The 15614-nt window shown below is 50.2% G+C and overlaps 1 protein-coding gene across 5 annotated transcripts in view; it reads left to right on the top strand.

Annotated features, from left to right (window-relative positions):
• Positions 1–15614, top strand: part of Phactr3 (phosphatase and actin regulator 3) — a 212352-nt gene that overhangs the window by 150541 nt on the left and 46197 nt on the right. For all 5 annotated transcript variants that reach the window (XM_087910920.1, XM_087910919.1, XM_087910918.1 and 2 more), the window contains exons 5-7: positions 4242–4451; positions 9380–9554; positions 10235–10482. In XM_087910920.1, coding sequence (XP_087767046.1) covers positions 4242–4451; positions 9380–9554; positions 10235–10482 — 633 coding nt within the window. The remainder of the gene's footprint in view (positions 1–4241; positions 4452–9379; positions 9555–10234; positions 10483–15614) is intronic.

Below are 15614 nucleotides of genomic sequence, written 5' to 3'. Positions count from 1 at the left end.
AAACAGACACTGGCAGGAACAGACACTGGCAGGAAGCAGGCACCAACAGGAAGCGGGCACTGGCAGGAAGCAGGTACTGGCAGGAAGCAGGCACCAACAGGAAGCGGACACTGGCAGGAAGCAGGCACTGGCAGGAAGCGGACCCTGGCAGGAAGCAGACACTGGCAAAATGCGGGTCCTGGCAGAAAGTTGGGCTAGGCTATAAACATTAAAGTCTGTCCTTCAAAGATCTGCTTCCTCTAGCTAAGTCCCACCCGTTAAAGGTCCTGTTCTCTCCCCAGATAGTACCAGCAGCTGGGGACCAAGTGTTCAAACAATGAGCCTGGGGTGGGATCGTTGCCATATCTAAGCCAGAACAGTTGCTTCCCTAATACCATAGAATTCTGAATATCAGAAGCCAGGTTCGATCCTATCTAGAACATTCTACAGACCCAAGTAGAGCCAAGCAGGAGATAAACCTTTATTTGACTCCTGGAATGCTCTAGGTGTTGAGTTTCCACGCTGTAGCTTCAGATCAGGTCCTTCCCATTTCTGTGCCTGTGTGGCCGTCAGGTGCTCTACCAAGGCTGGGCAGGTCTGTCTCTTTGAGTCTAGCCCCTGCCTCCCATCTCCTCCTGCTTAGAATGATGGCCCTGAGACCCTGGGCCTTCCTCAGGCAACCCAGAGCTCTCTGTGCCTGCCTAGTCATGTGACTGTTTAATCAGTGCAAAACAACTGATCTCCAGGCCCCAAATCACATTAGCTGCTTCCTGGGTGTTGGTGGCCGCTGTGGCTAACACATGGATGGGGGCACTGATCTATTGCCCAGTGCTGAGAGTGAAAGGCAGCCATATGTCCACCCTCATGTGAAGCCAAGAGAGGTTTTGCTGTTTGGGTTGGCCAGACCTTCCGGAGCTTCCTATTCCAACAGAGGCTGTAATTGTGTCAAAGCCCATATAATCCATGTTGAAAGCAGTTGCCATCTGGCTGTCTACAGAGAAACTTCCCGTCTCTGATTTAGGGGATGGTGTTTAGGCTGGGGGAGAGGCAAAGACTGAGGCCTGGAGGCCAGAAGGAAGCCTGGCTGAACCTAGGCGAGTCAGATCCCAGAAGGCTGCTGGCAGCTCTCTGTGGGGATAGTGACATCTCTGGGAAGGATGGGGGTGGAGCTGACAGGAATTGTCCATGAACTGCAGGGAAGAGATGGGATGGAGTGTGGAATGGATGAGGTGTGGGATGGCATGGGCTCTTGGCTATTGGCTTCTGGGCCTTGTGGGACTCATCCCAGGGAAGGCTGAGGCTCTGCCTCTTCCCATGCTGTGGCTTCAGTCTGGAGAACAGTGCCGGGAGGTTCTCAGCAGGGTGGTTGATGAGAGTAAATGAAGTCCAGGGGCTTTGGTGAAGCCCAACCTGGAGGTGCGACCCTGCCATCTCACCCACTAGGGAAGCTGAAGCAGGTGAATGCAAGTCAAAGCGACTTAGTGGCATCTTGTCCCCACATAAGATGCAAAAGATGTCTGAGGAGATGACTCAGTGGGTACAGTGATTGCTGCACCATCAGGACCTGAGTCTGCATCCCTGGAACTCATGCAGAAGGTTAATGGTAGGGCCGTAAGTCCAGTGCTGTGGGGGACAGAGACAAGATCCGGGAGACTCTTCCTGGCAAGCCGAGCTGAAATGTCAACCAGTGGATTCAGGGGGAGATGGGGAGCAACAGAGGAAGACATGATGTCAAAGCTCGGCTGTCTTGGAGCTCGCTCTGTAGACCAGGCTGACCTTGAACTCAGAGATCTGCCTGCCTCTGGCTCCTAGGCACTGGGTTTAAAGGCATGCACCACCACCGCCCAGCACAGTTGCCCATCTTCCACTGACAGGCAAGATAAAGGATGTGGAAGAAGGAAGCAGCTCTGCCTGCCCCACGCATGCACTTGTGTGTATATGCAGCAGACACACAGAAGAAAGAAAAAGGCCCCAGCTATAAACCTTCACTTGCTTAGCACATCAAGGTTCTGGGTTCAGCTGTTGTACAGAAAAAGCCAAAAAAGTTGGATAAGGATATTCGTGGGCCTCCAGAGTGTTTGCTCCTCTGGGAAGTGGGAGAATCTGGGAGGACTCATCAAAAGAGAAGTGGGCAGGATGTTGAAGCCAGAGGACCATATATGGGAATGACTACCCAAAGGGTGTCTGTGGAGGAGGACCCAGGCCAGAGGTGACACTGCAGTCAGGGGTGGGTCAGGGAGCAGAGCCCACAGAGAACACTGAAACCAGCAACTTTGTCCAGAGTAGCAGGGATCTGTGAGAGCCAAAAGCCAAGAGGAGAGCTAGAGGTTGGTGAGTGACTTGGCAGGGCAGCCATGATGAGGGGATGGGAAAGACTTCTCAAGTAGAAGAGAAAGGTGTCAGACTACAGGGGCACAGCTCTGGTGATGGTGTTTAATGAGTTCATTTGCGTTAGTTAATTCTTTCATTCTTGTGATACTGAAGATCAAATTCAGGGCTGTACACATGCTAGAAAGTTCTACCATGAGCTTCGATCCCCAGCCCTCTTTCCCTTTTAGTTTTGAGACAGGGTCTTGACAAATACCAGTGCTGGCTTTGAACTTACTCTGACACCCAGGCGGTCTTTGAACTTGTGATTCCCCCTGCCTCAGCCTCTAGAGTAACTGGGACTGTGAGTCTGCAGAGACTTACAGCTGAAGCGAGGTACAGAGGCTGACATGTGAACTCAGGAGTGATTGGATTGCTTCCTCCCTGACATGTGACTGAAATGGAGAGACAGGCAGACAGACAGATGAACAGACAGACAGACAGGGTAAGGTCTGTCCATAGGTGGCAGGGCTGTGAGACTGGCCCAAGTCAGGGTTTTCAGCCAGCTCTCAGATGAAACCTCAGCACAGCAGACAGAACTACGCTGATCCCGCTGGCTCATCCAGCATGAGAGCCCCAAGCCCAGGCTGTCCTGTCTCCACGTTGAACTTTCTTGTGGCAATTGGGGGTCCAATCAGGATGCATAATCCAAGTCCCTGGGAGGAAACCAGATCCCAGAGAATAAATCTAGCCTGTGTTCCCACTGTGCAGGACTGAAGCCCATGCCAGGTCTGGTCTGGTGGTACTCGGTCTGGTCACCCATTACAAAGGTATATCAAGGACAGGACCCCTAAGCAGAGGAGACCCATCTACCTATCAGAATATAGCCCTCACTTCTCCTAGCAGAGCTTCCAGGGGCCAGGCCAGACCAGTGCTTCATGTCCCCAGGCACCTCTAGGGCCTCCCCATGCCTCCCTCTCCTTAGCAGAAGATGAGGAAACTGGGGCTTACAGAGGTAGAGATCAATTAATTATCTGGAAATGGGTCAGGAACATGGAAGAAGAGTGTGGGAATTGTCTGGAAATGGGTCAGGCACATGGAAGAAGAAGAGTGTGGAAGAAGAGCTGGCCTGAGTGAGGGGTTGGCCCATCTGAGACTCTTCCTCCCCAAATCATGACCCTGGAAACATGTTGAGTGCTGTCCTCATAGAACCCAGAAGCAATCAGGACAGGAAGTCATGCAAACCCAGCCAGAGCAGGTTGTGGCACACGCAGATGTTCATTGTGGTAGAATGTCTCATACGTGACCGTGAGAGCAGTCAGGGTAGGTGTGTGCCTGGAGTCTGCTGGCCATGACCATGAGCTTGGCTGTGGAGGCATGGACTCTGGGACAGAGTGTCTCCCTTTAAACCTTGAACTAATCCTGTATGAGGCTGTCTGAAGGGGCGAGGTCGATCGGTAATTAATGATCCGCCAGACTAGCTTACAAAAGATACAGCTTTAATAAAACAGAAGGAAAACTTACACCAGAATCCCAACTGTCCGTCTGGAACGCTGGAGCCAAGCGAGAGAGCAAGGGGAAGCGCGCTCGCCAGATTTATAGGTAAATTTTTGCCTTAGGGCAACACGCCCCACGGACAGAATGTGATTGGCTGAACTTCCCTATCAGCTGTCACCACTGATGTGGTCCCTATTAGTAAGCAGAAGTTCACAGAGTTTTAGTGCCAAGCCAGGCTAAGGAGTGCATGCACACCCAGCTTGTGCTCACTTCTCTGGCTCTAGGACCTGGTGTCTCTCATACTCTCTCCTTGTTCACTGGATGCCCAGACAGTTAAGTCCACACATGGAGAGATCTCAGTGTGCTTCCTCTCTATCGAGACTCCTGCCCCCAGCCTGTTTCCTCCCAGCCGTGTTATGACAGCCTCCTCTAAACATTCTATTTTGTCTTTGAACCAGCCAAGATGCCATCTGCATCCAGTGCTGAAGAAGACGACGCTGGCAGCCTCCTGCCCACCACTGATGAGCTCTCTCAAGCCTTAGCTGGGTCTGACTCCCAGGACAGTCCCCCCAGAACCCTGGAGAGATCTGCGAGCCAGCTCCCCAGCCCTCCACTGCTGCCCACCCCGCCACCCAAGGCCAGCTGTAAAGCCACAAAAACTGTCACAGGTGGGTCTGCATGCCCTTCCTCCCCTCTGTTCTCCCGCCTACCCTCCTCTCTGTCCATGGCTTCAGCCCATTTTGCCTGACTCCAGCTCCAGGCTGACTCTCACCTTTGCCTGTGCCTGGGCTCCGCAGGCTGAAGAAAGAGTTCCTATGAGGCCATGGTTGTTGAGTGCAGACTGCTTGGACTCCCTTCCTCTGTGCCAGTCAGAGGGGAATCTTCTAGACTCCGAATTCAGGGCATGCAGTCAGCCCTCAGGATGGAACCTTCCTTGCTATGCACACACATGCCTGCATTGTTTCTTCTGCTCCCTGAGAGTGCCCCACTCCCTACTCCATGTCTCTGTGTGTGCATCTGGGCAGAGCCCTGGCTCCTCAGGTGACAGCACCCTTGTCATCTGCTCCTGTGTCCTCTCTCTCTCTGTAGCTCTGGCCTCACAGGGAGGCTGACTGCAGGAAGTCAACATTTACTTATCTGGGTTCCAAGGGGAGGCTACTCACTGAGTGGTGGCTTTTCTTCTCTTTTAAGAGCTCATTTCTGTGTGCTCCCGTTGGAAGCAGTGGGCACGAAAAGACACTAGAGAGCAGAACCCAGCTTGGTGAAGCCGGTTACTCTGTGAGACAGGCGCTACAAACATTCCTCGCTAGCCTGAGCCTTCACGGAGGAGGGCCAAGCGTTCTGTGCCTGGTTTAGAACACTAAAGACTTAGAGAATGTAACAGACCCTGCTGACATGGACTCGAATTCTGCTCGGTCACTGCAAACATGACTGGGCCCCGCTTCGAGCCGGCAACCTTATCATGCTCTCTTGATTACTGCTCTGTTGCTGTGGAAAGATACCAGGACCATGGCCACACTTATAAAATAGCTTTCAATGGTGTGTGTGTGTGTGTGTGTGTGAGAGAGAGAGAGAGAGAGAGAGAGACGGTGCTTGCTTACAGTTTCCAAAGGTTAGTCCATGATCATCATGGCAAGAAGTATACTGGCATGCAGTCAGGCAGCTGGGTGCTTACATCCCGACCTGCAGACAGGCAGAGAGAAAGATACTGAACCTGCTGGGGGGCGTTTAAAACATCAAAGGCCACTCCCAGTGACATAGATCCTCCAACAAGACCACACCCACTCCAGCAAGATCACTCCTGCTCCAGCAAGACCACACCTCCTAACTCTTCTCATAGTTCCACTAATTAGAAATCAAGCATGCAAATTTATGAGCCTACGGGGGCCATTCCCATTCAAACCACCACATATATCTTGGTTTCTCCTGGTTTTCCCATAAGAATGTTTGACACCCTGGGGTGTCACTAATGGCATAAGGAGGGGGGTGGAACTCAGTGGGGGTAGCCTAACTAACCCTAACAGTCCCTACTCAAGTCTTCAGTGGAGTTCACCCTGACCTCACCTTGATTTTAGATGTCTGGCCTCAAGAATAATCTGTCCTGTTGTGTTAAGCCACCCAATTTCTTGCCACAGCCTTGTATGCAAATGTTCCCTGGTGGCATACTAAGGTATGAATGAATGACTGAGGTATGAATGAATGACTGCATCACTGGAAATGAGTAAAATCTTCAGTTGCTAAATGGTGTGATCACACCGAGGGAAAATGGAGGCAAAACAATACTATTTAGGGTCTGGTTTCCATGTTTGAGGTAATCCCCCCTTCCCAAGTGTTGATGTCTGAAGCACTTCAAAACTCACTTGACTGAACGGTCAGTGCCCCCCTTCCTCCCCGCAGAGAGCACAAAGGGGTTCTGATAGTCTGTGGACTTTCTGTTTCCATTGTTTGGGAGAGATTCCCACCTCAGAGTGTGAACACTGCCCCACCATCACGCTAGCCATATACACACCCTCTGGGTCCTCAGGACCTGCCCGCAGCCTGTCTGGTGACCCTTCTCATTTTACCCTTTCTCAGTGGAGGGAACTCAGGGCAGCAGCAGGCGTTTGTATTTTGACATCACTGGCTGGACTGAACAGGAAAGTGTGATCGTGAGCTCGGGATGTCTGGAACCTGTGTCTTTGAGACCACATCTGGGCGGCTCTGCTTCTGTTCCCAGCCTTTTCCTTTCCTTCTCAGAAGCACTAGGTGACAGCAGAGAGAGTCACAGTTCCTGTCTCTGTGCTTGCGGCCTTGGTGCTGGGGAGGCCAGTGAGGCACATCCTAGCCTGATGCCAGGACCCTGCTGTCTGACCTATGATAGAATACCCTGACGGCAATAGGTTTATTTCTCCCGGTCCTGGAGGCCCTGAATTCTAGGTTAGGCTACTGTCAGCCCATCTGAAGGCTGGTAAGGGCCTGCTTCTGGATTTCTAAGATGTATTTCTGGTCCTGCACACGTGTCATATGCGTGTTCATGTGACTGCATGAATGTGAAAGCCAGGGGACGGGGAGGAGAGAAGAGATAGTCTCTTATTTTTCTTGAACTTGCCAATTAGGTTAGGCTGGTTGGTTGGCTAATAAGCATCAGAGAGCTCCTCCCCACCCCGGCTTACCAATTATTCATGCACATAATGTCTGTTACACCTGGCTCTTTTTCTTAGGCAGCAACAACAAAGAACAAAACCAAAACCAAACAACAAAAGAAAAAACATGGGTTCTGGCATAGTTGGAATTTTCTTTGGGCCACCAACCAGCTCCCAAATAAAGATCCAGAGACTTATTATTGATTATGAAGGCTTGGCCTTAGCTTATGCTTGTCCCATTAGCTCTTCTCACTTAATTTACCTGTTTCTCTTCATCTGTGCTTGCCCCAGGGCTTTTTTCCTTCCTTCCTTCTTTCCTTCCTTCCTTCCTCCCTCCCTCCTTCCCTCCCCCCTCTCTTTCTTTCTTTCTTTCTTTCTTTCTTTCTTTCTTTCTTTCTTTCTTTCTATCCAGCTTTCCTGCTTCCTCTGTGTCTGGATGGTTGACCCCTGCCATCTCTCTGGTGTCTCTTTTTCTTTCCCCCCTCCATCCTAAACTTCTTTTCTACTCACCTTTCCTGCCCAGAAATCCCACCTACACCTCTTCCCTTGCTATTGGCCATTCCGCTTTTTTCTTAGGCAGGCAAGGTAAAGCAGCAGCCCATCTTTACATAATTAAACAAATGCAGCACACCTTTGCATAGTTAAACAAATACTCTGCAATATTCTAGGGAGTGAATTCAGGTCCCTGTATTCACAAGACAAGTACTCTACCAACTGAACCGTCTTCCCAGCCATGCTGGACCTATTTGGGTCATGGTGAATATCCCTGGTTCTTGGAAGCCTTGTCGAGGGTCAAAGTGGGTTTCGATGCCTCTGCCATTGCTCTTCCCTTTGCTATGGCTCCAGAGGCCTGTGACTCCCTGTATCTCACCTACCTGGCCTCCAGAGGCTACTTAGATCAAATTCTTGCTGGCCTGATCCTGTTTTGATAGCCCACTCTACTACAGGGTCCCACAACCTCTCTCCCTAGTGCAATTGGGGCAGGTGCCTCCCTGGCAACACCTCTGAGCCATCTTTGAGCCTCAATTTTTCCCTTTGAGAAGTGGGAGCAGTAAGAGGCACAGCAGACACATGTTAGTCGCCAGTGGGATAGCATGCTCCTCCTGACGCTGAAGGGTGCTGACTTGTTGTGCCCACTGGGGATTGGTCTCTGTATCTGTATTGTGCGGGGGTGATACACATGTGACCTTGGTGAGATCCCAGCCCGAGTCTTGCTGCCATTTAAGTGAATAAGCCATAACACTTCCTTTTCTCTGTTTGTACAACTTTTCTGGTAAGAACTGGAGGCGATGCTGACTAAACAGGTGTCTGAGAACACAGAATCCCTGTGGGTGTTGAGGGCATGGTAGACATCTCAAGCAGGAAATGTCCCCAGGAGGAACCGAAGCCCTGTCCCATCTGCCCACACAGGCACTGTTCGTCCCTTGGGTGTCAGCTAATCACGTTTGTAGAGAAGACTCAGCCTCTCCCCTGTGGCTGAGGAGGACAAGGTCGGATGGTCTGTCTGGACTGGTCTTTGGGGTTCTACACACAATACAGAGGAGGTCTCACCGAGGAAAGGACAGAGGAGAAAAGCTTTAAAAGGCTCAGAGCTGTGCTGCGGGACAATGGTCTTGTACCCTGTAAATATTTATCACTTGTATTGGTTTAATAAAATGCTGAGAAGCTGTATTGCTACCCACAGGAGACAGAAACACCAGAACCTTGCCAGTAAACCACAGCCACATGGAGATACACAGATTAATAGAAATGGGTTAATTTAAGATGTAAGAGTTAGCCAGAAATATGCTTAAGCTATTGGCCACACAGTATTATAATTAATACAGATTTCTGTGTGATTATTTCAGGAGTCTGGTGGCTGGGAAACAAACAAGCAGCCTCCCCCAACAGAGTTGGGGCAGCACGGGGCTTCAGGAATTAGAAGGGTCTTTATGGGCAGACTGAAGAGAGTAGCATGGGGGTCAGAAAGAGATGATGCCAGGGGGCTGAGCACGGCTGCCCAGGGGGCTTTGGTACTGGACCGTGAGTCTATGTCACGCCAAAGGGAAGATGAGAAATACGCAACAAGGTTCATAATCCAGAAGGATCCCAGAGGGCTGAGGTGCAGGGAGGGGGCTGGAAGTGAACGGGAACAGGTGGTGTCTGGAGGGCAGAGGTAGCAGGAAGGGTGCAGAGCTCTGAAAGTATCGATGATTCTCATGTAGCAACAAGTAAGTCCGGGAAGCTGACTCCTCAAGGGTATGAGAGAAGAGATGCTGTTTGCCCAGAACTTCTCCCCTAATAGAATGGCAATAAAGATGTAGGACCTTGGGCAGCCGTGTCCTGGTCTCTTTCCTGGGAATAGAGTCTGGAATGGAGCCTCCATGTAGGTCAGGTGGCCTGGCAGGGTAGGAGGGATACACCCTTACATCTTCCTCAGGGCCTTGGTCCCTGTGTGGAAGGTGATGTTTGTGTACATTTCTGCTCCACCCCAGGTCAAGCTGCGCTCTTCCAAGGCCCCAGCGTGAAGAGCAACGAGCCAGCACTCCGAGGACAGCTTGCCACCCCCACAGGGTCCCCTCACCTTACTACTGTCCACCGGCCACTGCCCCCCAGTCGTGTGATTGAGGAGCTACACAGGGCGTTGGCCACAAAGCACCGTCAGGACAGGTGAGGCTGTAATCCTGCACCCTTGTGATATCCATGGGGACCAGCCCTGCGGGAATGCTTCCTAGTCACATAGGGCCTAGACTGAGTTTCTTGTTCCACTGGAACCATCTTGAATTTCTTAGTAGGGCAGACACCGTGCATATGGAAACCCAACCAGGAGAATCCTGCATGATCCCTCGGTGGGCGGCGTTGGGGTCCTCCTGGGAGGAAATATTTGGGAGGGGGGTTAGTCTTAGCTTAGGCCTCTGAAGGCCCAGGGATCTAATGATGAAATTACAAGCCACCCTGTGCCCACAGCTCACTTGATTTTGATGGCTTGTGGCTGGTGTGAAGGAAATGGGCCTTGCTGGAGGAGAGTGACCCCATGAACTATGTGCTAGTTTGGTGGCATCTTGGAGGAATGCAATGTCTTTCTCAGGTCTCTGAACCCTTGGTCTGAACTACACATTTTGGCAGGGGTTTGTATATGCCCACTTTTCAGGTAGGATACAATGCAGAGCCAAGTACCATAGGTTCAAAGTCCCAGGTTCCTTTCAAAGCTCTCTGCACAAGATGCCCAGGTCCGAGCTGAGAAATCATTCCAGGCCACCGCTGCTGGAGTGTCCACCAGCTCCTGCATTGATTCCTATGGGTTTCCAGCAAAATGGGCACGTGTAACACAAGCCATCTTTCCCATTTAGTTTTCAAGGACGGGAATGCAGAGGGTCTCCAAAGAAGCGGATGGACATGCGTCTGTCCAGGACATCCAGCATGGAGCGGGGCAAGGAGAGGGAGGAGATGTGGAGCTTTGACGGGGCCTCAGAGAACAAGCGGACTTCCGCCAAAGACTCCGAGGAGAACAAGGAGAATCTGATACTGAGCTCCGAGCTCAAGGATGACTTGCTTCTGTATCAGGATGAGGAGGCACTCAACGACTCCATCATCTCTGGTAAGGAAGGCAACGGCCAGGGGAGGGATACCAGCCAGTGCTCTGTCTCCCTGAGCCACATGGAAGCTGGTGCTTTTCTGCTAGCCATTGGCTAGGAAGGGGCAAAGGAGACAGCCTGCACTAAAGACATGGGGGTGGGAAGTGAGCCATTCCCTGCAGGTGGGGGTACAAAGCCCAGCAAGGACTTTTAAGGCACTGGGTCAGCTTGTATCTAGAAGGCTGGATGTTTGTTCCAATGAATGTTGACAATGCATACAAGTGGGCTGTGAGTAGACTTGAGATAGCACCCCTAAGCATGACCTGGCCAAAGGCGTGGAGGTAGCGTACCCATGGCCAACATCGTACATTCTGACTTTAAAATGAGATGAAAAAGGGAGGAGGGGAGTCAAAATAAAGTAGCTGACTGACCCCCTATCCACCCAATGACCACCATATCAGGAGTGATGTGAATGGACAGACAGATGGATATAGGCAAGGCAGGGTTTTCATAGGGCTTCTGAGTCTGTGTTTGTGTCTCTGTATTCTCCAGGGGGAGGGAGAATTCCATGCTCCATGCTACTTGAAAAGGGAGCCCAGGAGTCGCTATCAGGACGTGCAACTTAGGGTCCTTGATTCCTAAACTCAAGGACAAACACCTGTCATCACATTCTCATGGGGGAGCATGACTCTTGAAAGATACAACCTTTTAAGATAAGATGACATCAGCACCACTTCCCCCATCCAGAAAAGAAAAATGTTGCTTTGCGGGGGACAATTATTCACAGTGGGAACTTCCCATGAGGCCGTTCTTCTTGCCAACTACAGACAATGTCAAACCCTGTCCATTGCCTCCTAACTGGAGACTCCATCCTCACCATCTCAGCTGCTCTGTGGTATAAACAGGAAAGTGGAGGTGGCCGGTGGACCTGTGATGTGTATCTCCCACCCTCCACCCATCAGCAGAGGTCAAGGTTCAGGCCTCCCATCAGTGTGTGTGTGTGTGTGTGTGTGTGTGTGTGTCAAGGTTTAGCATCTGCCACCCTGTACACTCTTGATGCCTTGTTCGAATGTTCCAAGGACTTAATGTTTGGAAACAATGGAAACCTTGTTAGGGACAGGCCTGGTTTCTTAGTGGCTGGGACATATGCCATCTTCTGGCCACACTGTGTGCCATAGTTAGTTGTAGTCAGATCTCGGAAGTTGAACTTCTGCAGTGTAGTAAGGGACTTCACGGACCCCGGGTTCCCCTGTTTCTTGGATGCAGAGCTCCATGCTCTAGGCTGGGAAATCTTTGCTTTGTGGCCAGCAGGTGGCTCTCTCTCTCTGTCTCTCTCTCTCTCTCTCTCTCTCTCTCTCTCTCTCTCTCTCTCTCTCACACTGGGCTATAGAAGTTTAGATTCTAATCTCTGAAACAAACTAGTGGGCTTTTGGGGTGAGGGAAGAAGAGGTTGTGTTTGTCCTCGCTGGACACCAAGTGACAGAGATGTCAGGGTGGGACTAGGTGGCCAGTGACAGCCCCAGCCAGTTAGTCAGTGCCACCTTCAGGTTTTCATTTGGAGCTGGTACTTGGTCAGAGTTCTTGTGTGGTCTGCTGCCTCTGTGAATGACATCTTGATGTGCCAGGTTCTATTCTGTCCTCTCTCCCTGAGGTAGAGGGAAGGGAACTGGCTGGACCACTGAATCCAGGTCTTTGGCTGTGCAGTTCCAATGCAGGCTTGTGGGTTTCCTTCTCATAGGCATCCTGCAGGGTGCTAGTGTTGCAGGTGACCCGGGGCATGCAGCAGGACCTCCAGAGAGGTGATTGGAGGTGATACATGGACAGCAAGGGTTATACCGTGATCTCTATGTTCCCAATGAAATATGACAGCCACTTTCAAATGCACCCAGGTATTCCCTGCCTAGAGGAGCTAACTTGGCTACCCCTGGGCCTGGCCATGTAGTTGTCAGCCTTCTTAGCACCCAGGTGCCCCCTGGCTAGAGGGTCCTTCCAGACTTTTCATCACAAGCTCATGGAGTACTGGGAAAATGAGCTGTAGGTATAGGCAGGGTGTGCCCTTGGGTGACTGGCAAGAAGAGGTGCCCTCAAGGAAGTGAGTGTTTTGTGAAGACCACAAATGACCTGACAACCGTCAAAGCTAATCTCTGGTTCCCTGGGGAAGAAATATGTCACCTTATCCCAGCTGAGCTCCCAGTCACCCTACTGAGTTTTGAACTTGCTACCACCCACAACTGTGTGAGCTGTGTTTGATGATAGTCCCATGGGTCTGCATGTATACACGCATATATACATGTATGTGCATTTTTGTTGGTGGTGTGTACATCCTGTTGCCTGTGTTTCTTTGGAGAAACCGACTAATCACCAGTCAGTCTTAAACTTCAACCACAATTGAAAACAAAGTCTTCTTATGTATTTGTTTGGCCGTGTGTGTGTGTGTGTGTGTGTGTGTGTGTTGTCTTGCTCTATCACTTTCTGAGACAGGTCTCAGAAACTGAACCCGGAGCTAGGCTGCAGTCAGCAAGCCCCAGTGACATCTTGTCTCTGCACCCTCACCACACAGGCATGTATGTGACCGCGTTGTGCTGTTTACACAGTTCCCAGGGATTTGAACTCGGGTCCTTCTTGCTTATGCAGCAAGCTCCTTACCCACAGAAGCCATTTCCCCAGGTCTAAACCTTTTAGCTTTGTTTTCAGTGACAAATGACACCTGTTTAGACTATGCATTGGTAACCATGTCATGTTCTTATGCATGACCACATCAGAATGACCAAGCCAGGATGAGCAAACAAGCTCAGCATCCTACAGTACACAGGAAAATCTCCTTCCTCCTGCTTGAAACACAGTGCTGAGTTTATATGGTGGCCCTGTGCACACCACAGCACTAGAGCTCCTTCCCCAAGATGACCACAAGGCTTATCTTCTGTCAGCATCTCTTCTCTCACTCTCTCCCACACCATACTCCAGGCTCAGATAATCACAGTTCAGCCCAAATTTCCATGAGCTTGGAAGCTCTGACTGCATCACCAAAAACACATGGTGCCTGCCTCTCTGTGTGGCAGGATTTGCTCAACACAGTGCCCTCCAAGGTGCATCAGTGTGGTGCATGATAGAATTCTGTTCTGTCTACACTCCGTGCTGTCTTTCTCCATCCATTTGTTGATCTTCTGTTTTGGATTTAGGAGAGCAAGCTGCCATGTAAACCATGTAAACAGGAGGTACAGATAGCCCTCTGGCACACCGAGTTTTAAAATATATATAATGTCTCAGGTCCGATGTCCATTTTCCCTGGGCACCATTTGTCAGAGATGATGTTATTTCTTCCATTGTGTGATCTTGGCACCTTTACAGAGAGTCAGTTGACCTCAAAGTGTCTCTATCTGGGCTCTTAACCTTCTCCCATGGGTGTCATTCCATTGTAATGACTTTATAAGAGAATCCAGAGTTCCTAGTGTGAAGCCAGCAGCCAACAGGTGACAGGTGTGTAAGGAGATTGTCAACGGTGTGCACCACTCTGCCTATACCATCAGGTCCTATCTGTCGTGGTCTCTGTGCAGGCGACACACACTTATTGAGCTGTCTGTGCCTGGTGCAGGTGCCTATGGAGGGCTTTCTGGCAGTTAATAGTACTTATTGAGTTCTCTTTGCAGCTAACAGGCTTATGGGGGTAGAGGTTCATCTTCATCACCAACTCGATTGCACTTAGGGTCCCCTAAAAGTCATTTTCACAGCCACACCCAGATGAGTGTTTCCAGGAGGCTTAACTGCTGAGGCAGGATTCATCCTAAGCATGGCTGACTGTGCAGAATGCAAGAGAAGGGAAGAAGGGAGCAGAAGATGCTGCCGAGCAGGCACCCACCTCTTTCTGTTTCCTAAGGACACGGGATGCGCAGCCCCCTAAGGCTCGTGCTGCATTGCCAGCCCCATTGCCACGTCTTCCCTTCTGTGATGACTGTACCTCACCAAACTGTAAGGCAGAATAAGCTCTCCCTTCTCATGTTATTTCTTTTTAATGATTTATTTGTTTTTTATGTGTATGAGTCAAAGTCTACATGCATGTAAGTGCACCACTTAGGTGCAGTGCACACTGAGACCAGAAGTAGGTTCCAGATCCTGTGGAACTGGGGCTACAGGTCGTTGCGAGCCACCATGTGGATGCTGGGAACTGAACGGACTGCTCTGCAAGAGTGGGCTCACCCCGAGCCACCTCTCCAGCCCCATCTTACGTGGCTTCCTGTCAGGCCATGATCTCACTGATAAGACCAACACTTACATGATAAAAACTTTATGCTGTTAAAGGCATTTACAGACATCTCTGCATAGTTGAAGGGGTTTCATGGAGGTCTCTTTGCTGTTAAAAAAGAGGCTCACAGAGACTCCTCTGTGCATCTCATAAATATGACAAGGCGATGCTGCTAGGCCCAGGCTCCCTACTCCCATGAGTCCTTTGCATTTAAGAAATTTTTGTGCAACCCTGGGTATGTAGAACTATAAAGTAGGCATACAAACAGCATACTTACTGCCTGTGAGTCAAAAACAACTTTAATTAAAGTGGTTCTTTGGTGTGCATATCATCATTTTACCATTCATTAAAGGGGAAAGCAGAGTTGCACACCAGCTAGATGGGTGTCCCATCTGCAGACAGCACCAAATCTTGGCTGCGTATTGGAACCTGTAGGCCACAGAGACTCTTCGATGTCTTTCAGAGTAGATCGATGGTTTGATTTTATAGTCATCAATGCCAAGAAGGCATTTGCTTAAATATAGAGTTCAAAAATGACAGATGCATCTAGGGCCATGTCAGAAATGGTTGAAATTCTGTCATAAACTTAAGCCAAAATTCATTAAACAACCTTCTAACTTAAAATTGAATTCAAGTCAGCAGCTCAGACATCAGTCTTTAAAGTGAAACTTATTAACAACCCATTCTGAAGTTGCACTAACTTGGCACATCCATGCTAAGATTCTCGTGGCTGGCAGGCACCACGGAGGGGCCTGAGGTTAGAGGGTCACCTTTGCTCTTCCAAGATGCAGTAACAAAATACCTGACACCAGGCAATTTATAAAGGCTGGGAATTTCCCTTCTCCCACTTCTGGAGTCTGGGACCCCCATGATCAAGATGCTGTATGTTTAAGTGTGTGAGGACGGCAGCGGGAA

The sequence above is a fragment of the Myodes glareolus genome, chromosome 10 (genome assembly GCF_982192425.1).
Source record: "Myodes glareolus chromosome 10, mMyoGla1.1, whole genome shotgun sequence".
Lineage (NCBI taxonomy): Eukaryota > Metazoa > Chordata > Mammalia > Rodentia > Cricetidae > Myodes > Myodes glareolus.
This window is presented reverse-complemented; position numbering and strand designations above follow the sequence as displayed.